Raw genomic sequence first — 15,178 nt, forward strand, 5'->3', positions numbered from 1 at the left:
CAGAATATAATGCAGCCCCCCATAGCATACACTGTGGACCCCTCATATAGTAATATGGAGCCCCCCCAGAATATAATGTAGTCCCCTGAGAATAATGTAGCCCCCCTCACAAAGTATAATGCAGCCCCTCTCCACCCCCCTCATTGTCCTCATCACCACCTCCATCATTGCCTTCTTCTCCCCCACCACCCCATCACTGCCCATTCCACCATCTCCATCATTGCCTTCTCCCCACCATCATTGCCTATTTCATCACCTCCATCATTGCCTTCCCCCACCACCATCATTGCCCATCACCTCCATCATTGCCTCCCCCACCACCATCATTGCCCATCACCTCCATCATTGCCTGCCCCACTGCCATCATTGCCCATCACCTCCATCATTGCCACCCCCACCATCATTGCTTCTTGCCACCATCATTGCCTATTGCCTCCATCATTGCCTCCCCCTAACTTCATTGCCTCCCCCACCACCATCATTGCCCATCACCTCCATCGTTGCTTGCCCCCACCGCCATCATTGCCCATCACCTCCATCATTGCCTCCCCCACCATCATTGCTTATCGCCACCATCATTGCCTCCCCCCACCATCATTGCCTCCCCCACCACCATCATTGCCTAATGACCTCCATCATTGTCTCCCCCCACCACCATCATTGCCCATCATCTCCATCATTGCCTCCCCCATCACCTCCATCATTGCCTCCCCCACCATCATTGCCCAATCACCTCCATCATTGCCTCCTGTCACGATCATTGCCCATCACCTCCAACATTGCCCATCACTTCCATCGTTGCCTCCCCTCACCATCATTGCCCCCCACCATCATTGCCCATAACCTCCATCATTGTCTCCCCCCACTGCCATCATTGCCCATCACCTCCATCACTGTTTCCCCCCACCGCCATCATTGCCCATCACCTCCATCATTGCCTCCTCTCACCATCATTGCCCATCACCTCCAACATTGCCCATCACTTCCATCGTTGCCTCCACTTACCGTCATTGCCCCCCCCACCATCATTGCCCATCACCTCCATCATTGTCTCCCCCCACTGCCATCATTGCCCATCACCTCCATCACTGTCTCCCCCCACCGCCATCATTGCCCATCACCTCCATCATTGCCTCCTCTCACCATCATTGCCCATCACTTCCATCGTTGCCTCCCCTCACCATCATTGCCACCCCACCATCATTGCCCATCACCTCCATCATTGTCTCCCCCACCACCATCATTGCCCATCACCTCCATCACTGTCTCCCCCACCGCCATCATTGCCTATCACCTCCATCATTGACTCCTCTCACCATCATTGCTCATCACTTCCATCGTTGCCTCCCCTTACTATCATTGCCCTCCACCATCATTGCCCATCACCTCCATCATTGTCTCCCCCACCACCATCATTGCCCATCACCTCCATCACTGTCTCCCCCACCACCATCATTTCCCATCACCTCCATCATTGCCTCCTCTCACCATCATTGCCCATCACCTCCATCATTGCCCATCACTTCCGTCGTTGCCTCCCCTCACCATCATTGCCCCCCACCATCATTGCCCATCACCTCCATCACTGTCTCCCCCCAACACCATCATTGCCCATCGCCTGCACTATTGCATCCCCCACCAATATCATTGTGCTTCCCCACCAACACACACGCAGGCACACACACGCGCGCGCACACACACACACACACACATGCCCTTTATGTATCCAGACCCCCTATATTAGGCTATCGTCATGTAATCAGACCCCAGATCAGCACTTTATGGTAATTCAGATTTCAGACCAGACCCTTATATAAATAGCAAACCCCAGACTAGCCCCCTAAATATATTTAGAACTCGGTTCAGGCCCCCTATATTTTCATACCAGAGATTGGACCCTCTATAATATTATCATAGCCCATATATTTTATAAGACCCTAGACCAAACCCCTATATTAATATAGACCAGACCCCCCCATATTATCACACCCCATATTATGCCCATATATAAATGCCAGACTCCAAACCACTGCCCCCTAAATATAGTCAAACCCTAAATTAGGCCCCTATATTAATCTCATACTCCAGATCAAACCACCGTGTATAATCAGACCTCAGACCAGACCCCCTAACACAATTCAGATCCCAGATCCGTTCCCCTTATACAGTATATTCAAACCTCCTATAGTAATGTCAGACACCATGACTATGCATTGAGACATAATGTTGCATGGAGGAGCAAACGGTAGTGTACAGCTGCAGGCTGATAGATGGTGCCCATCTGTGTGATTGGGTAGCCGACAGACACAGGCACACTCACACAGCACTGCTCACCTCCCTGCAGGCTGCAGCCTCTTCCTCGCCGGCAGCTTTCTGTGTGAGACAGCGTGCTGGGTGATGACGTCATCCAGCTAGGCTGTCTCAGACAGGAAGCAGGACACCGGGATGTGCTGCTGCTGCCAGGAGGTGAACTGCGCTGTGTGTGTCTGACTGTATGCCTGTGTATGTGGTGCTGTGACGGTGCTTTGTGTGGTGCGGTGGTGGGGCGTTACATGCGGGCAGCGTTAGCCTCACCCTGCGGCTAACGCTGCCCGCTATTAAAGAGAAATGGTATTCACGCTTCTCCACGCCCATAGGGGCGTGGAGAAGCGTGAATATTCATTTAGCTTTAGCAGCGGGGACAGGATCCTGTCTCCAGCTGCTGATAGGCTGGCACAGAGCGGGCCCCCTTGACTCAGGGGCCACATAGCCACTGGCTAGGGGCCCCTGGAGCAGTGGGGGCCCTTGAAGCAGTGGGGGCCCTAGGCAGCTGCTGGCAAGTATGCCAGCAGGTGTCAGTGCCTGGGCCCACCGGAGAATCCTCCGGTTCTCCGGTGGGCCAGTCCGAGCCTGTAAGTGCATGTTCACACTGGTCACTAAACAGACAAAACCAAGGTAGAAACATAATAAGCAAATACCCTACAGTAATTAAATAGCAATAGTGCTTGAAATTAATATATGGTACTTAGTTAACATAATCTTTATAAAAAAAAAATGCAAAAGCCGTCCAACCACTTTACGGTAACCCTAATTGGGATAGTCCTAACCTCAATATTAAAACCTTACCGTTTGTATAGTGACAGTCATATGAATAAGGGCTGAGAAGGACTGAAGATAGCTAGTAGACACACAGCCATGGGGAGCCACATCAATATAATGTTCAGCTCAAGGAAAAGGGAGGCCACACCTTTATATGCACATGGTGTAAACAGACTGAATAAAAAACAACCTAAAGAAATTAACTGGGATATAAGTTGGTGTGCATGCAGCATGTAAGTGCATGTTCACACTGGGCACTAGACAGACAAAACCGAAGAAAAAAAACATAATAAGCAAATACCTTGTTTGTTTGCACCCTGTGCATATATAGGGGTGGCCTGCCATTTCTTTGAGCTGGACATTATATTCATGTGATTTCCCATGGCTGTGTGTCTACTAGCCAGCTTCAGTCCCTCAGTCCTTATGCACATGCATGTCATTTGACAAATGGTAAGGTTTTAATATTTGAAGTTAGGACTGTCCCGATTAGGGTTACCATGACACGGTGGGATGGCTTTTGTATTTATTTTAATCAAAATTATGTTAACTAAGTACCCAATATTATTTTCTTGCATTATTGCTGTTTATTTATATACTGCAAGGCATTTGCTTATTATGTTTCTATTATGGGTTTTGTATTGGAACAGCACAAAAAAAACAGAGAAAAAAGTCAAATTGGACATAATTTCACACAAAATCCCCCCAAAAATGGTCCGGACAAAATTGTTGGCACCTTTCCAAAATTGCGCGTAAACAACTTTGTTTCAGGCGTGTGATGCTGGTTCAAACTCACCTGTGGCAAGTAAGTGGTGTAGACAATATGAAAATCCCACCTGAAACTGGATACAAAAGGGAGAAGTTGACTCAATCTTTGCATTGTGTGTCTGTGTGTCACACTAAGCATGGAGAACAGAAAGAAGAGAAAAGAACTGTCTGAGGACTTTAAAACCAAAATTGTTGAAAAATCTCAACAATCCCAAGGTTACAAGTCCTGCTACAGAGATCTTTATGGTCTTTTGTCAACAGTGCGCAGCATAATCAAGAAGTTTACAACCCATGGCACTGTAGCTATTCTTTCTGGACGGCAGAGAAAATTTGATGAAAGGTTGTAACGCAGGATAGTCTAGATGGTGGATAAAAAGCCCCAATCAAGTTCCAAAGAAATTCAAACTGTCCTGCAGGCCCAGGGTGCATCAGTGTCACTGCGAACTATCAGTCAACATTTGAATAAATTTAAACGCTATTTCAAGAGACCCAGGAGTGCTCCACTGCTGACACAGAGGCATAAAAAAGCTAGACTGCAGTTTGCCAAAATGTATGGGAGTACGCCAATATTCTTATTGGAAAGTGTCTTGTGGACAGATGAGGCCAAGAAAGTGTTTTTGGTAAAGCACATCATTCTACGGTTTGCTGAAAACTAAATGAGGCCTACAAAGAAAAGAACACAGTACCTACAGTCAAATATGGTGGAGCTTCATCATGTTTTGGGGGTTGTTTTGCTGCCCCTCACACTGGGTCACAATGTAGTGCCCAATGTCAGAAATCTGGGTTTCCGTCCTAGGTCATAGGTTTTCAAGCAGGAAAACAGCAACCCCAAACATACTTCAAAAAGCACCCAGAAATCGATGGAAACAAAGCGCTGGAATGGCCAGCAATGAGTCCTGATCTAAATCCCATTGAACACCTGTGGAGAGATCTTAAAATTGCTGTTTGGAGAAGGCACCTTCAAATATGAGAGACCAGGAGCAGTTTTCAAAAGAAGAGTGGTCCAAAATTCCAGCTGAGAGATGTAAGAAGCTTGTTGATGGTTATAGGAAGCAAATGATTGCAGTTATTTATTTCAAAGGGTGTGCATCCAAAGTTAAAGGTGCCAACAATTTTGTCCATTTTTGAGGTTTTGTGTGAATTTATGTCCAATTTGCCTTTTTTGTCTCAGTTATTTTTGTGTTGTTCTAATACACACAAAGGAAATAAACATGTGTATAACAAAACATGTAATTGTAATAATTTTCTGGGAGAAATACTTCATTTTCTGGAACAATTTCAAGGATGCCAAGACTTTTGGCCATGACTGTATATATGCTGTGTGTGAGATCCTAAGACAAGACTAGAAACAGCATAGTGCAACGGGTCCTAAAGGGATTTTCCTTGTTCAAATTCTTTTAGTGCCGTCGGCTCACCCTATGTAAAAATAATAAAATCAACTGCACTCCCAGTTTCCTGTTCCAGCTATTCTCTGCTGCTCCCAGTGTTTGTTTATAGGCGGTGACCCCCACAGCTACAGAACTTGTGACCGCTGCCGCCAATCACTTGACGTCTACATCAACATCATTCCTACATCCTGAAAACACTTACTGGGAGACGCGACAGGAAACGGTTCCTGGAGCAAGGGACGGTGATTAGAGCCGATTTTATTATTTTTACGTAAGGAAAGCTGAATGGATGAAACCATTTTAACATGGAAAACTGATTTAAATGTATAATCAAAAAATGTTCTATAGTTTAAGCTAGGTTTAATTGTTTAACAGGTTTCTAAAAAATAGTTGCAAATAAAATTGGCAACCTTGCAAATTTCATACCGGCCACGAAGGACATTTTAGATTCACGCTTCCAGTTTTTTGTACAGAAAACTTTTCGGAAGTCTCATTATCATCACAGGCAGGGTTACAATGATATGCAACACCCCTATATACAGTAAATAACAATCCACCATTCACTATAGGTGACGTCACAGTTCCCCTTATCCCCAACTTCATAATAACCCTTCCACAAACTCGTTAGCTGCTTCAGTACTGGATCTATCGCCATCTACTGCAGCTAATATACAAGAGGATTTCCTGAAAGTGAAAGTCTAGAAAGACCCCAGTGACCAGTGTGAGAATTACAAGATTTCTATTATTTTTTGCTTTTGTACAGATTGTGATTTGGAAAGAAAAACCTACCAAAACATAAAAAAATAAATGTAACATAAAAACCTAATTTAAATAGTATGTAATTTTCTGATGACACATTCTCACTGAGTGGAATCGCAGCGCATTGTCATGGGCCTGTTGTGCCTAATGTTTAAAAAGTATATGTCACTAGTTCAGGTTCCATTTATAATAGGGAATGTGTGCGATATGCAATCAAACCTGAACCTGAAGGTTATTTGCAGTGCCATTCAGGAGGTCAGACAATGTGAGCTTTGCCTCCTCCTACTTGACATTGACTTGGAGAAGAGTGTAATATGACCTTTCTTGGCTTTATCTTATGGCTTAGAGACAGCAGGTATGTATTAAGCTATATTGAAGCTCCTTGAACCCTTGATCAGTGCGGTAGGGCATAGATTATATGCACATGGAGTTGTCTTTAGGCAGTTAAAGGGTTTATCCAGGACTTTTTTTTCACTATGGGCCTAAAAACTAACACGCTGGTTGCCAACTACTTGTCTGCTCTACCCGGAGAGTGACCAATGCTGACGGCAATTCCTATGCTCAACGTCAATTTCACGACACAGCTGTCGGGTGACCCGGGACCCGGGGCTCCTTCCCTGATCCTACCACTAGGGGGCGCCCTAGCTCGCCCTATTCCCTAGGATACTTTTGAAGGTGAAGATGCTGGAGCCTCCACTCTTGCCTTATCTCCTTAGTTAGCCCTCCGTCTGTTCTCTTCCCCCACCCAGGGAAGAGGGGGCGCTATTATGTACCGCAGTACACCAACCCGACAAACAAGGCTACACAAACAAGGATTAACAGAAAACTCCAGGCATATAAAAAATTCACTCACATATAATCAAGGAATGCATCGGGGAGTGGAGGATAGGGAATAAACAAAAGTAGAAAAGGGAATTACCCCACTTACAAACTTTGCAATAGTCAAAGAGAACTCCTCCAACTCTCCTTCTCATATGAACACCTCTTCCTCCTGAAGCCATGCAGCAAATGCTAGCTCTGACATTGATTTGCATCAAAGCCCAGATTATAAAGGGGAAGGGAGTGGCTAACTGGGCTCAGCTGCGAGCTCAGAGTTAACCGCTGTTCTGCCAAAATGAAGAAGTGCTTCTTCTCAGTGCCAGAGTAGGAGCAATTAGACGCTGTGGTCTTCTGGCTCCACACTGTCTCGGTAACCCCGTGACAGTCAACAGAGAAGCTCTTCCTCTTCTGAGTACGTTTTGAGCACTAAGGCGTAGGGCTAGTGTGTTTATTTTTCCCTTTTGATATTGTATTAGTTATTAATAAATGTTTTTATAGTTCTTTCCATTGCGGTTGCTGGAAGTCTTCCTGCTTTCTATCTGATCAGGTAGTTAGCAAATGTGTCCACAGTCATGGCACAAATACATACAATAATATTGATGTGCCAAACTAATTTCTTTGCATGGATAGATTAATAGGTTCAGTTCATAGAAGAGCTTAAATCATATGAGAAAAAATGTACACCAGAACCATGTTTATCAACAAATATCACATTTTTTTTATTACAATACAAAAATACACTTTTGTTAAAAACATGCAAGAAGTTGGAAACCAAAAGATGGCACCACATTCCCAAAACTGGTATATACAGGCAACAGATGCATGAAATCATCTAAAATACCTAGCAATCCCACATGTGTCTAAAAGATCTATAGCCTGCTGGTATTATTCTAGTTAAATAACATTATGAAAGAAAAACACATTACATAAGAGGACCCAGCAGGACATACATATACAGATCATAAGAAGGAAAGCATATACAGACATATGTTGTTATCTGTAATGGAATGTGGTACAAACCCCGACGTACGTTTCAGAATAATGCCGTCTTCTGGGGGTGCATTACACCAAAAAGGACTGGGTCCTCTTATATGATGTTTTTCTCTTTCATAATGCTGTTTAATTAGTATGATACCAGCAGGCTATAGATCTATTAGACACATGTGAGAGTGCTAGATAGTTTAGATGACTTCATGAGCCTGTCGCCTGTGTATACCAGTTTTAGGAATGTGGTGCCATCTTGTGGTTTCCCACTTTTGTACATGTTTTTAACAAAAGTGTATTTTTTTGTATTATAATTAATAAAAATGATATTTGGTAAGCATGGTTTTGGTGTCCATTTTTCTCATATGATCTCTATCAGATCATATGTAACTACCTGCCTCCTCTACCCAACAACAGTTCAAAGTGGTCATTGACCGCTCCTTCCAGCGATTCAGCTGCTCAACATCAACAGAGCAGCTCTTCCTCTTCCTGGCTGGTCTGTTGACAGAGTATGACTACCGATGTCATGCTGATTGACAGCTGGCTTCCCACAGTAGGGCAACGGAGAGCCAGCTGTCAATCAGCATGACATTAGCAGTCACAACCCATCAACATCAACAGAGCACAGCAGAAGAGAAGCAGATGTCAGTAGTAACTGCTGAATTGCTGGCAGGAGAGGTCTGTGACCATTCTGAGCTGGCAGAGATTAGCACTGGGTACAAAAGGCAGGTAGGTAACAACTGCCAGCCCGTTAGGTTTTAGGACCATAGTTAAAAAAATATATATATTCCTGGATAAATCCTTTAAAATTAAGCACATTTTATCGTGGAAACTGCTTTAGGAAACACTCCTTCTTTAAAGAGATTTTGGAGATGCTTTTTGTTTTCTGAAGTGTTGGTGTATTGAAGAGTTTTAAAAGCATTTTGGAAGAGTTTTTTTTCTTGAAGTGTTTCTCTCAGCCTTTTGATTGGACAGTGCCTAGTCTGAAGCGGAATACATCAGGAACTGCTTAATCATAAGAACAGCAAAGTGGTTTTGTAGTCGAAATGAATAAGAAGAGTCTTTCCAGCATTTTTTAAGAGATTTTTTAAAGCTTAAAAAAAAAACTCCTCAAAAAACACTATGTGCACATATCCTTAGAAATGTAAAAAGACTTGTCTTGGAATTTACCTGGTTACCAATCTCACAAGTCTTTTGCGTTGGGGGTTAATGTCTCGAAAACTAAAATTCAAAGCTTCTCATAATTATTCCCTAATCTTTATCTAATCTCCAGTAATGCTTGTGACAAACCTTCTGTAAGATCGCACAATACCAGTCCCACATTCAGTCATCGATAGTTTTTTTGTCTTTCCTCAAGGTGCCCACATAATAATGGTCTGTGCTGTTCACAGGATGTGATGGTGGTAGGAGAACCAACTTTGATGGGAGGCGAATTTGGAGATGAAGATGAAAGGCTTATCACTAGACTAGAAAACACTCAATATGATGCAGCTAATGGAATGGATGATGAAGAAGATTTCAACAATTCCCCTGCACTGGGAAACAATAGTCCATGGAACAGCAAACCGCCCAGTACCCAGGACACCAAACCAGAGAATCCAACGCAACAAGCTTCCCAATAGATCAAGACTGACCAGAGAACTTGATAATGCTTAAGATGTTGATTTACAGATTATTACATTGTTTACTTTGTGTCCGTACAATTATACAAAAATTGTCATTATGCCAAACAAAAAATTCTACAAATACCTATATGTTCATATCAATTAGTTACAATGCAAATTGTACAATTACCATGAGTTTTCTAATACTCTGCAGCTTGTGATATTTTATGAATTGGAGTATAGTTTTGGTGAAAGATTACCATGTATTCCCAAAAATTGCCAAAGGTGTATAACAAAAATGTAATATAACTCTGGCACACTGGTTACATAAAAATAGCATATCGATGAGGGACCAACTTCTGGAAATCCCAGTCATCAAAGGACTTTGAATGGAACGCAGGTCGAGCATGCACCCTGCCTATTCCCTTGAGTTGGCTCACATCACTCCTGACTGTCTCAAAAATGTAAACGTTTGGGTCACCGTTCATGTGTTTTCCATAGTAAAAAAGGAGAAAGCCGCTACCAGGCTCTTCTGGCAGCGGCTTATCCCCCCTAGAAACAAAAGAATCTGATGTCGAAAGTTACAAGTGCCCAATCCTTCTGTCTCTTGATAATCAGCCAGTCTCAAATAAATCAGCGAGTTTGGTCACATTTTTAGCTAATGTGTATGGGGGCCCTAAGGGATCGTTTACAGGAGCAGATAATCTTTTGAACAATGAACACTGCAATAATTACTCCCGACCAGAATACGATGTCAGACAAATGTTTACACAGGATGAGAATCGTGAATGAAATGGTTGAATAGCAGTCATAACATCGAACATTGTCCACTGTTATCACAGGCAGATAAGTTACGTAAAGTTATATGTTCAACATTAACATCCCTTAATTCATAGTATTTATTTCGGATACATGAATTTATAAAGTATTGTACAAATATAATCAAACTAACTAAGCAAAATATTTTTGGGGATAATTACGGATATGTACTCTGTCCAATATTACAACTCGTCAACACTAAGACTTGAATTTCCACTCCTCCCTTTTGATGGTCGAATTGTTGAATGAGTGATCAGTCTCCATTTATATTACACAACTTTCGAAAACTGAACGTGAATATTTTTGCTCACCTAAACGATTTCAATCCCGATGAATGAGCATTTTTGCACACATTGTTCAGTCACTCTACTTATTCATAATACATAATTATCGTGAAAGATAGGACATTGCCACTAGAATCTGACAGATTATCAGCCAGTGTAAACCAACCTTAAAAGGGGTAAAATCCACATAAATTTTCTTCATAAGATCGTATCTATATGATGTGATAATATAAACTATATTTTAATATACTGTACATGAATTTAATAATTCCCTATCCTTCCCCAACTGCACTAACAACTCTTTGCTCTTTTTTGTCTTCTTCCTTCTTGATGACGCCTCTCTTGAGAATTCCAGTGCTTGCTGTGGATACTGAAATAAAGCGTCATCAAGGGGTGAAGGCTGCGGTCACTCCTCTCTGAAATGAAGCATCATCAGTAACGGTTGTTACTGGGCTAGTCCCTGTGTGATGTGCACTAAACTCAACGTGCGCTGTCATTGTGCACATCGTAGTCAGCTCAGATCAGCAGTAAAACTCGCAGGAGAGCATTTTGTAAGAATGCCCGGTATGCAGACATCAGATCTGCCACCGTATGTAAATGCTGCTTTCAGATTAGGTGGCAAAATCCTCATGACAGATTCATTTTAAAGGGAATCTGTCAACACCTAACAATAAAAGGGAGGGTTCACTTTTTAAAATTGTAAAGATTGCCTTTCCATGCGTAAAGAATATCACAGTCTGTGAAGTATTTAAAAAGTAATTCTCAGTGTAAATGGGTCTGTTGGGATGTGGTTCACAGAATTTTTTGTCACTTTGGGCCAGTATATTTTTTACTTTTATTTTTTTTTTAGGCATTTCATAAATAAGCTTATTTAAAAGCTAAATGTTTTCCTATTGTTAATTTGTTTTATTTTTCCTAAAACGTAATTCATCATCCAAAACAGTTTAAATAATAAGGAAGATATAAAACAAATTAAAATATTTATTCCTGATGGACAACCTTTTTTTTTTTTTGTTATTATCTTTTTTTGTGACTTCCACTCTTTACTTAAAACACGCCTAACTGGTTAAAATCCTCCACATCTCGGACGGTATTTGTGTCACTCATCTCTACTTATGTAGAAATTTCTAAAAAGTTTTATTTCATTAATTTGGTTTTGAACCGTGATTATGACAGTATTAACTTACAATAGTTTGTAAGTGTGAAACTTTTTGTAAATCTGAGGAGTCATTTGTGCTTTAACAAATGGAACATCAACTTCATTTATAACTTTGTATGATCCTGCGCTTAAGACTTTTTTATATATTTCATTTGTTTGTTTCCTTAGTTACGAAATTAATGCAGATTTTTTTTTTATTTCTTGCTGTTTATTGGTCATATAAAGTTCACATAGATTGTTAATACTTATTATTATTTAAAGGGAACCCGACAGGAGATTCATTCTCCCTGAACCATAGTCAAGAAGAATTAGCGACCGCCTTTACTACTGCAGCTGTGTACATTTTACCCTGAAAACACAAAGTCATTTCAGAAAAAACATACTTTTTTGTGACCCTGTGGCATAACGTTGCTTGCCAGCACAGGGGCAAAGCAAATATTTTACGCCTCCTAATCCTTCCACCAGTCCAGCATTGAACCGCTTACCCCAAGAACATGTATTTTTATTTAAAGAAAATATCAATTTAATTGTAACTTGCCCCATGACTCTGTAGTTATTTTCTACATTTTGCTGAAATACAATATAAATTATTAACAATAAAATGCTTTAATTTTTTGCTTTATTATTTTTTTATGTAACTAATTATCGTAGATATTAACTGAACCTTAACACTATCCCTAACCCCAGTTTCTAACCTCAACTCTAGTCCTATCCTTACCTATAACCCTAGCTCTAACCCTACTCTTATCCTTACCTATAACCCTAGCTCTAATCCTACTCTTATCCTTACCTATAACCCTAGCTCTAACCCTACTCTTATCCTTACCTATAACCCTAGCTCTAACCCTACTCTTATCCTTACCTATAACCCTAGCTCTAACCCTACTCTTATCCTTACCTATAACCCTAGCTCTAACCCTACTCTTATCCTTACCTATAACCCTAGCTCTAACCCTACTCTTTTCCTTAACTACAACACTAGCGCTAACCCTAACCCTACTCTTATCCTTACCTATAACCCTAGCTCTAACCCTACTCTTAACCTTAACTATAACCCTAGCTCTAACCCTACTCTTTTCCTTAACTACAACACTAGCGCTAACCCTAACCCTACTCTTATCCTTACCTATAACCCTAGCTCTAACCCTACTCTTAACCTTAACTATAACCCTAGCTCTAACCCTACTCTTATCCTTACCTATAACCCTAGCTCTAACCCTACTCCTATCCTTAACTACAACACTAGCTCTAACCCTAACCTTACTCTTATCCTTACCTATAAGCCTATCTCTAACCCTACTCTTATCCTTACCTATAAGCCTAGCTCTAACCCTAATCTTATCCTTAACTACAACACGAGCTCTAACCTTAACTCTACTCTTAACCTTAAATATAACACTAGCTCTAACCCTATCCCTTGTCTTCGTTCTACTCCTAACTTTAACCTAGTCTTAACTTCATTTTTTAAATCTTCTTCCTACAGGTGACACTTTTTTAATCTCTTCACCCCCAGACAAATTTCCATCTTTGTTTTTTTCCATATTCACTATACAATAAAAATGACCTGGCAATATGATTCTCCAGGTCAGTACAACTAGGCAGATACCAAACACCTTTCACCAGCATCTGCTGGAAAGGATGCAGGCTCGGCGTGTGAGCCCGCATCAAAGGCAGTGAGACTACACATGACATATAGGTATGTCATATGTCACGAACAGCTTAAATTTTGTTACGGTTGTACCAGCAGGTATCTGCCTATTCTCTCACAATACTGAGAGTAAAGGCAAAGAGCCGAAGAAGAGCACAGTGCACAGGACAGGTGAGTTTGTCACTAGTTACTGCACTCTGCATAAGCAACGACTGAGATGACAAAGTTTATTTCATCATACTGAGACTTTAGTTATCTCTGTCCAAGCCACTGCTCTGCCCCACAACCCTTGTCTATCAGATCTCCATAACTGACAGCGGCTAGGTACATGTCACATGGACTAACCGTCTACGATGCACAGTCCCTGGTCGGATTTACAAAGTATTTTATTCTCTGAATCATGGCAATTTTTTAGAATAAAATATGCACAGCAGCAGAATGTCTCTGATTTACGCCGTCTGTGGTTTGGGTAGCATGTTCCTGTCGGGTTCCCTTTACAGGAGGGCCGGTCATCACTTCTGACACGCCTGTTTTTGTATTTTAAATAAAAATCTTAATTATTACTCCTCCTGGAAATGTAATATAATTCATTGACAACTGAATACTAGAGAAAACTTGGCACTCAAAGGTTACGGTGAAAAATAGATAGTTTCTTTAATAGGAAATCTGCATTAAATTAATGTTTCGGTCCTACATTGGACCTTCATCAGAACTGATTGCCGGTGGTGTGTCCAGTATAATTGTGGTGGCAATAGCGCTAGGAATCGCGACTACCGTCGCTGCTGAGATGGCGCTAATTGATAACAGAGTGTTACCATTTTTCTGATCAATAGATTGTGTTACTACACAACCTGATATTCAACAGTAATTGGACATTATTAGATCTTGTAGGTACAAACAACCAATTAGTAAAAAGATAACACCAGGTTGTCAATTTAATCATGCGTTTCCAAGAGGGGTAGCAGATTGGAATCCGTGTAGAATCCTAAGAAAATATCATGTGGAATTGTTATTTCTTGGAGAATACAAATGTTTATTAAAACAGACATATTAAGAGAAGTGACCGGTCCTATTTAATATCATGTTAGCAGTTTTAAATACATTTTTGAACCATAAAAATACCAAAAAATGAAAAAAAAAATCTTTTGGTCAAGATATTTCAAAAAGCCATGTATTCATTTTCATTTCGTGAGGAGTTTATAAAATCCAGAATTTGTGTTTTATTGTATCTCGGTTGGCTTTGTTGCTATCTTTCATAGTATATTTCTTGTATAAATATTTTGTAAATTCTCTTATGGCATTTTTTTATTATTATTGCAGTGTATTTATGTGAAACTTTATATGTCTAAAATTCTGTTTAATTTTCATATGACCATTTTGAGCACACAGTATAAGTCAATGTGTTATGAGCAAATGTATTTCATGTTATGCTTTGCCGATTTGTGTGCCAATAAACTGTGCTAACATAATTGTTTTGCCTTTTTTTTTTTAAAGAGCTGAACAGACACGTACGGTATATTTTGGTAGGATGTCAAGGAAAAGTCGCTTTGTAAAAGATGATTAATTATTATATCCTTATTGCTGCCATAGCTGGGGTTTTTTTTTAAAGGCGATATCAAAATTTGGCAAATTTTTCCTGGCCAAATTGACCGCTGGATTCTGCAGGAATTCCACTGTAGATTTTTCTGCCAATTTTGCCACAGATTCCCTGCAGATTTCATCCCTACTATATTGAAAGCAGTGAAAATCCATCGTAGACATTGACCTACTGTAGATCTAAAAAATCTCACCAGCGGTCAATTTCTATGTTGAAAAAATCCATAGCATGTGGATTTGTTAAAATGTCACCCACATGCCTGGTACTAAATTCC

At 40.9% G+C, this 15,178-nt stretch overlaps 1 protein-coding gene across 2 annotated transcripts in view; it reads left to right on the top strand.

Moving 5' to 3' along the window:
• The window catches only part of LDB2 (LIM domain binding 2), a 569,407-nt gene extending 554,631 nt beyond the window's left edge, over nucleotides 1–14,776 (top strand). Inside the window, exon 9 of one of the 2 annotated variants that reach the window (XM_069744698.1) lies at nucleotides 9,185–14,776. In XM_069744698.1, the coding sequence (XP_069600799.1) occupies nucleotides 9,185–9,415 (231 nt within the window). In that variant the 3' untranslated portion in view covers nucleotides 9,416–14,776. Of the gene's footprint in view, nucleotides 1–9,150 lie in introns of both variants that reach the window. The other variant, XM_069744700.1, reaches the window with a different exon arrangement.
• Nucleotides 14,777–15,178: the final 402 nt, after the last annotated feature.

Source organism: Ranitomeya imitator, chromosome 1 (assembly GCF_032444005.1).
Source record: "Ranitomeya imitator isolate aRanImi1 chromosome 1, aRanImi1.pri, whole genome shotgun sequence".
NCBI classification, from domain to species: Eukaryota; Metazoa; Chordata; class Amphibia; order Anura; family Dendrobatidae; genus Ranitomeya; species Ranitomeya imitator.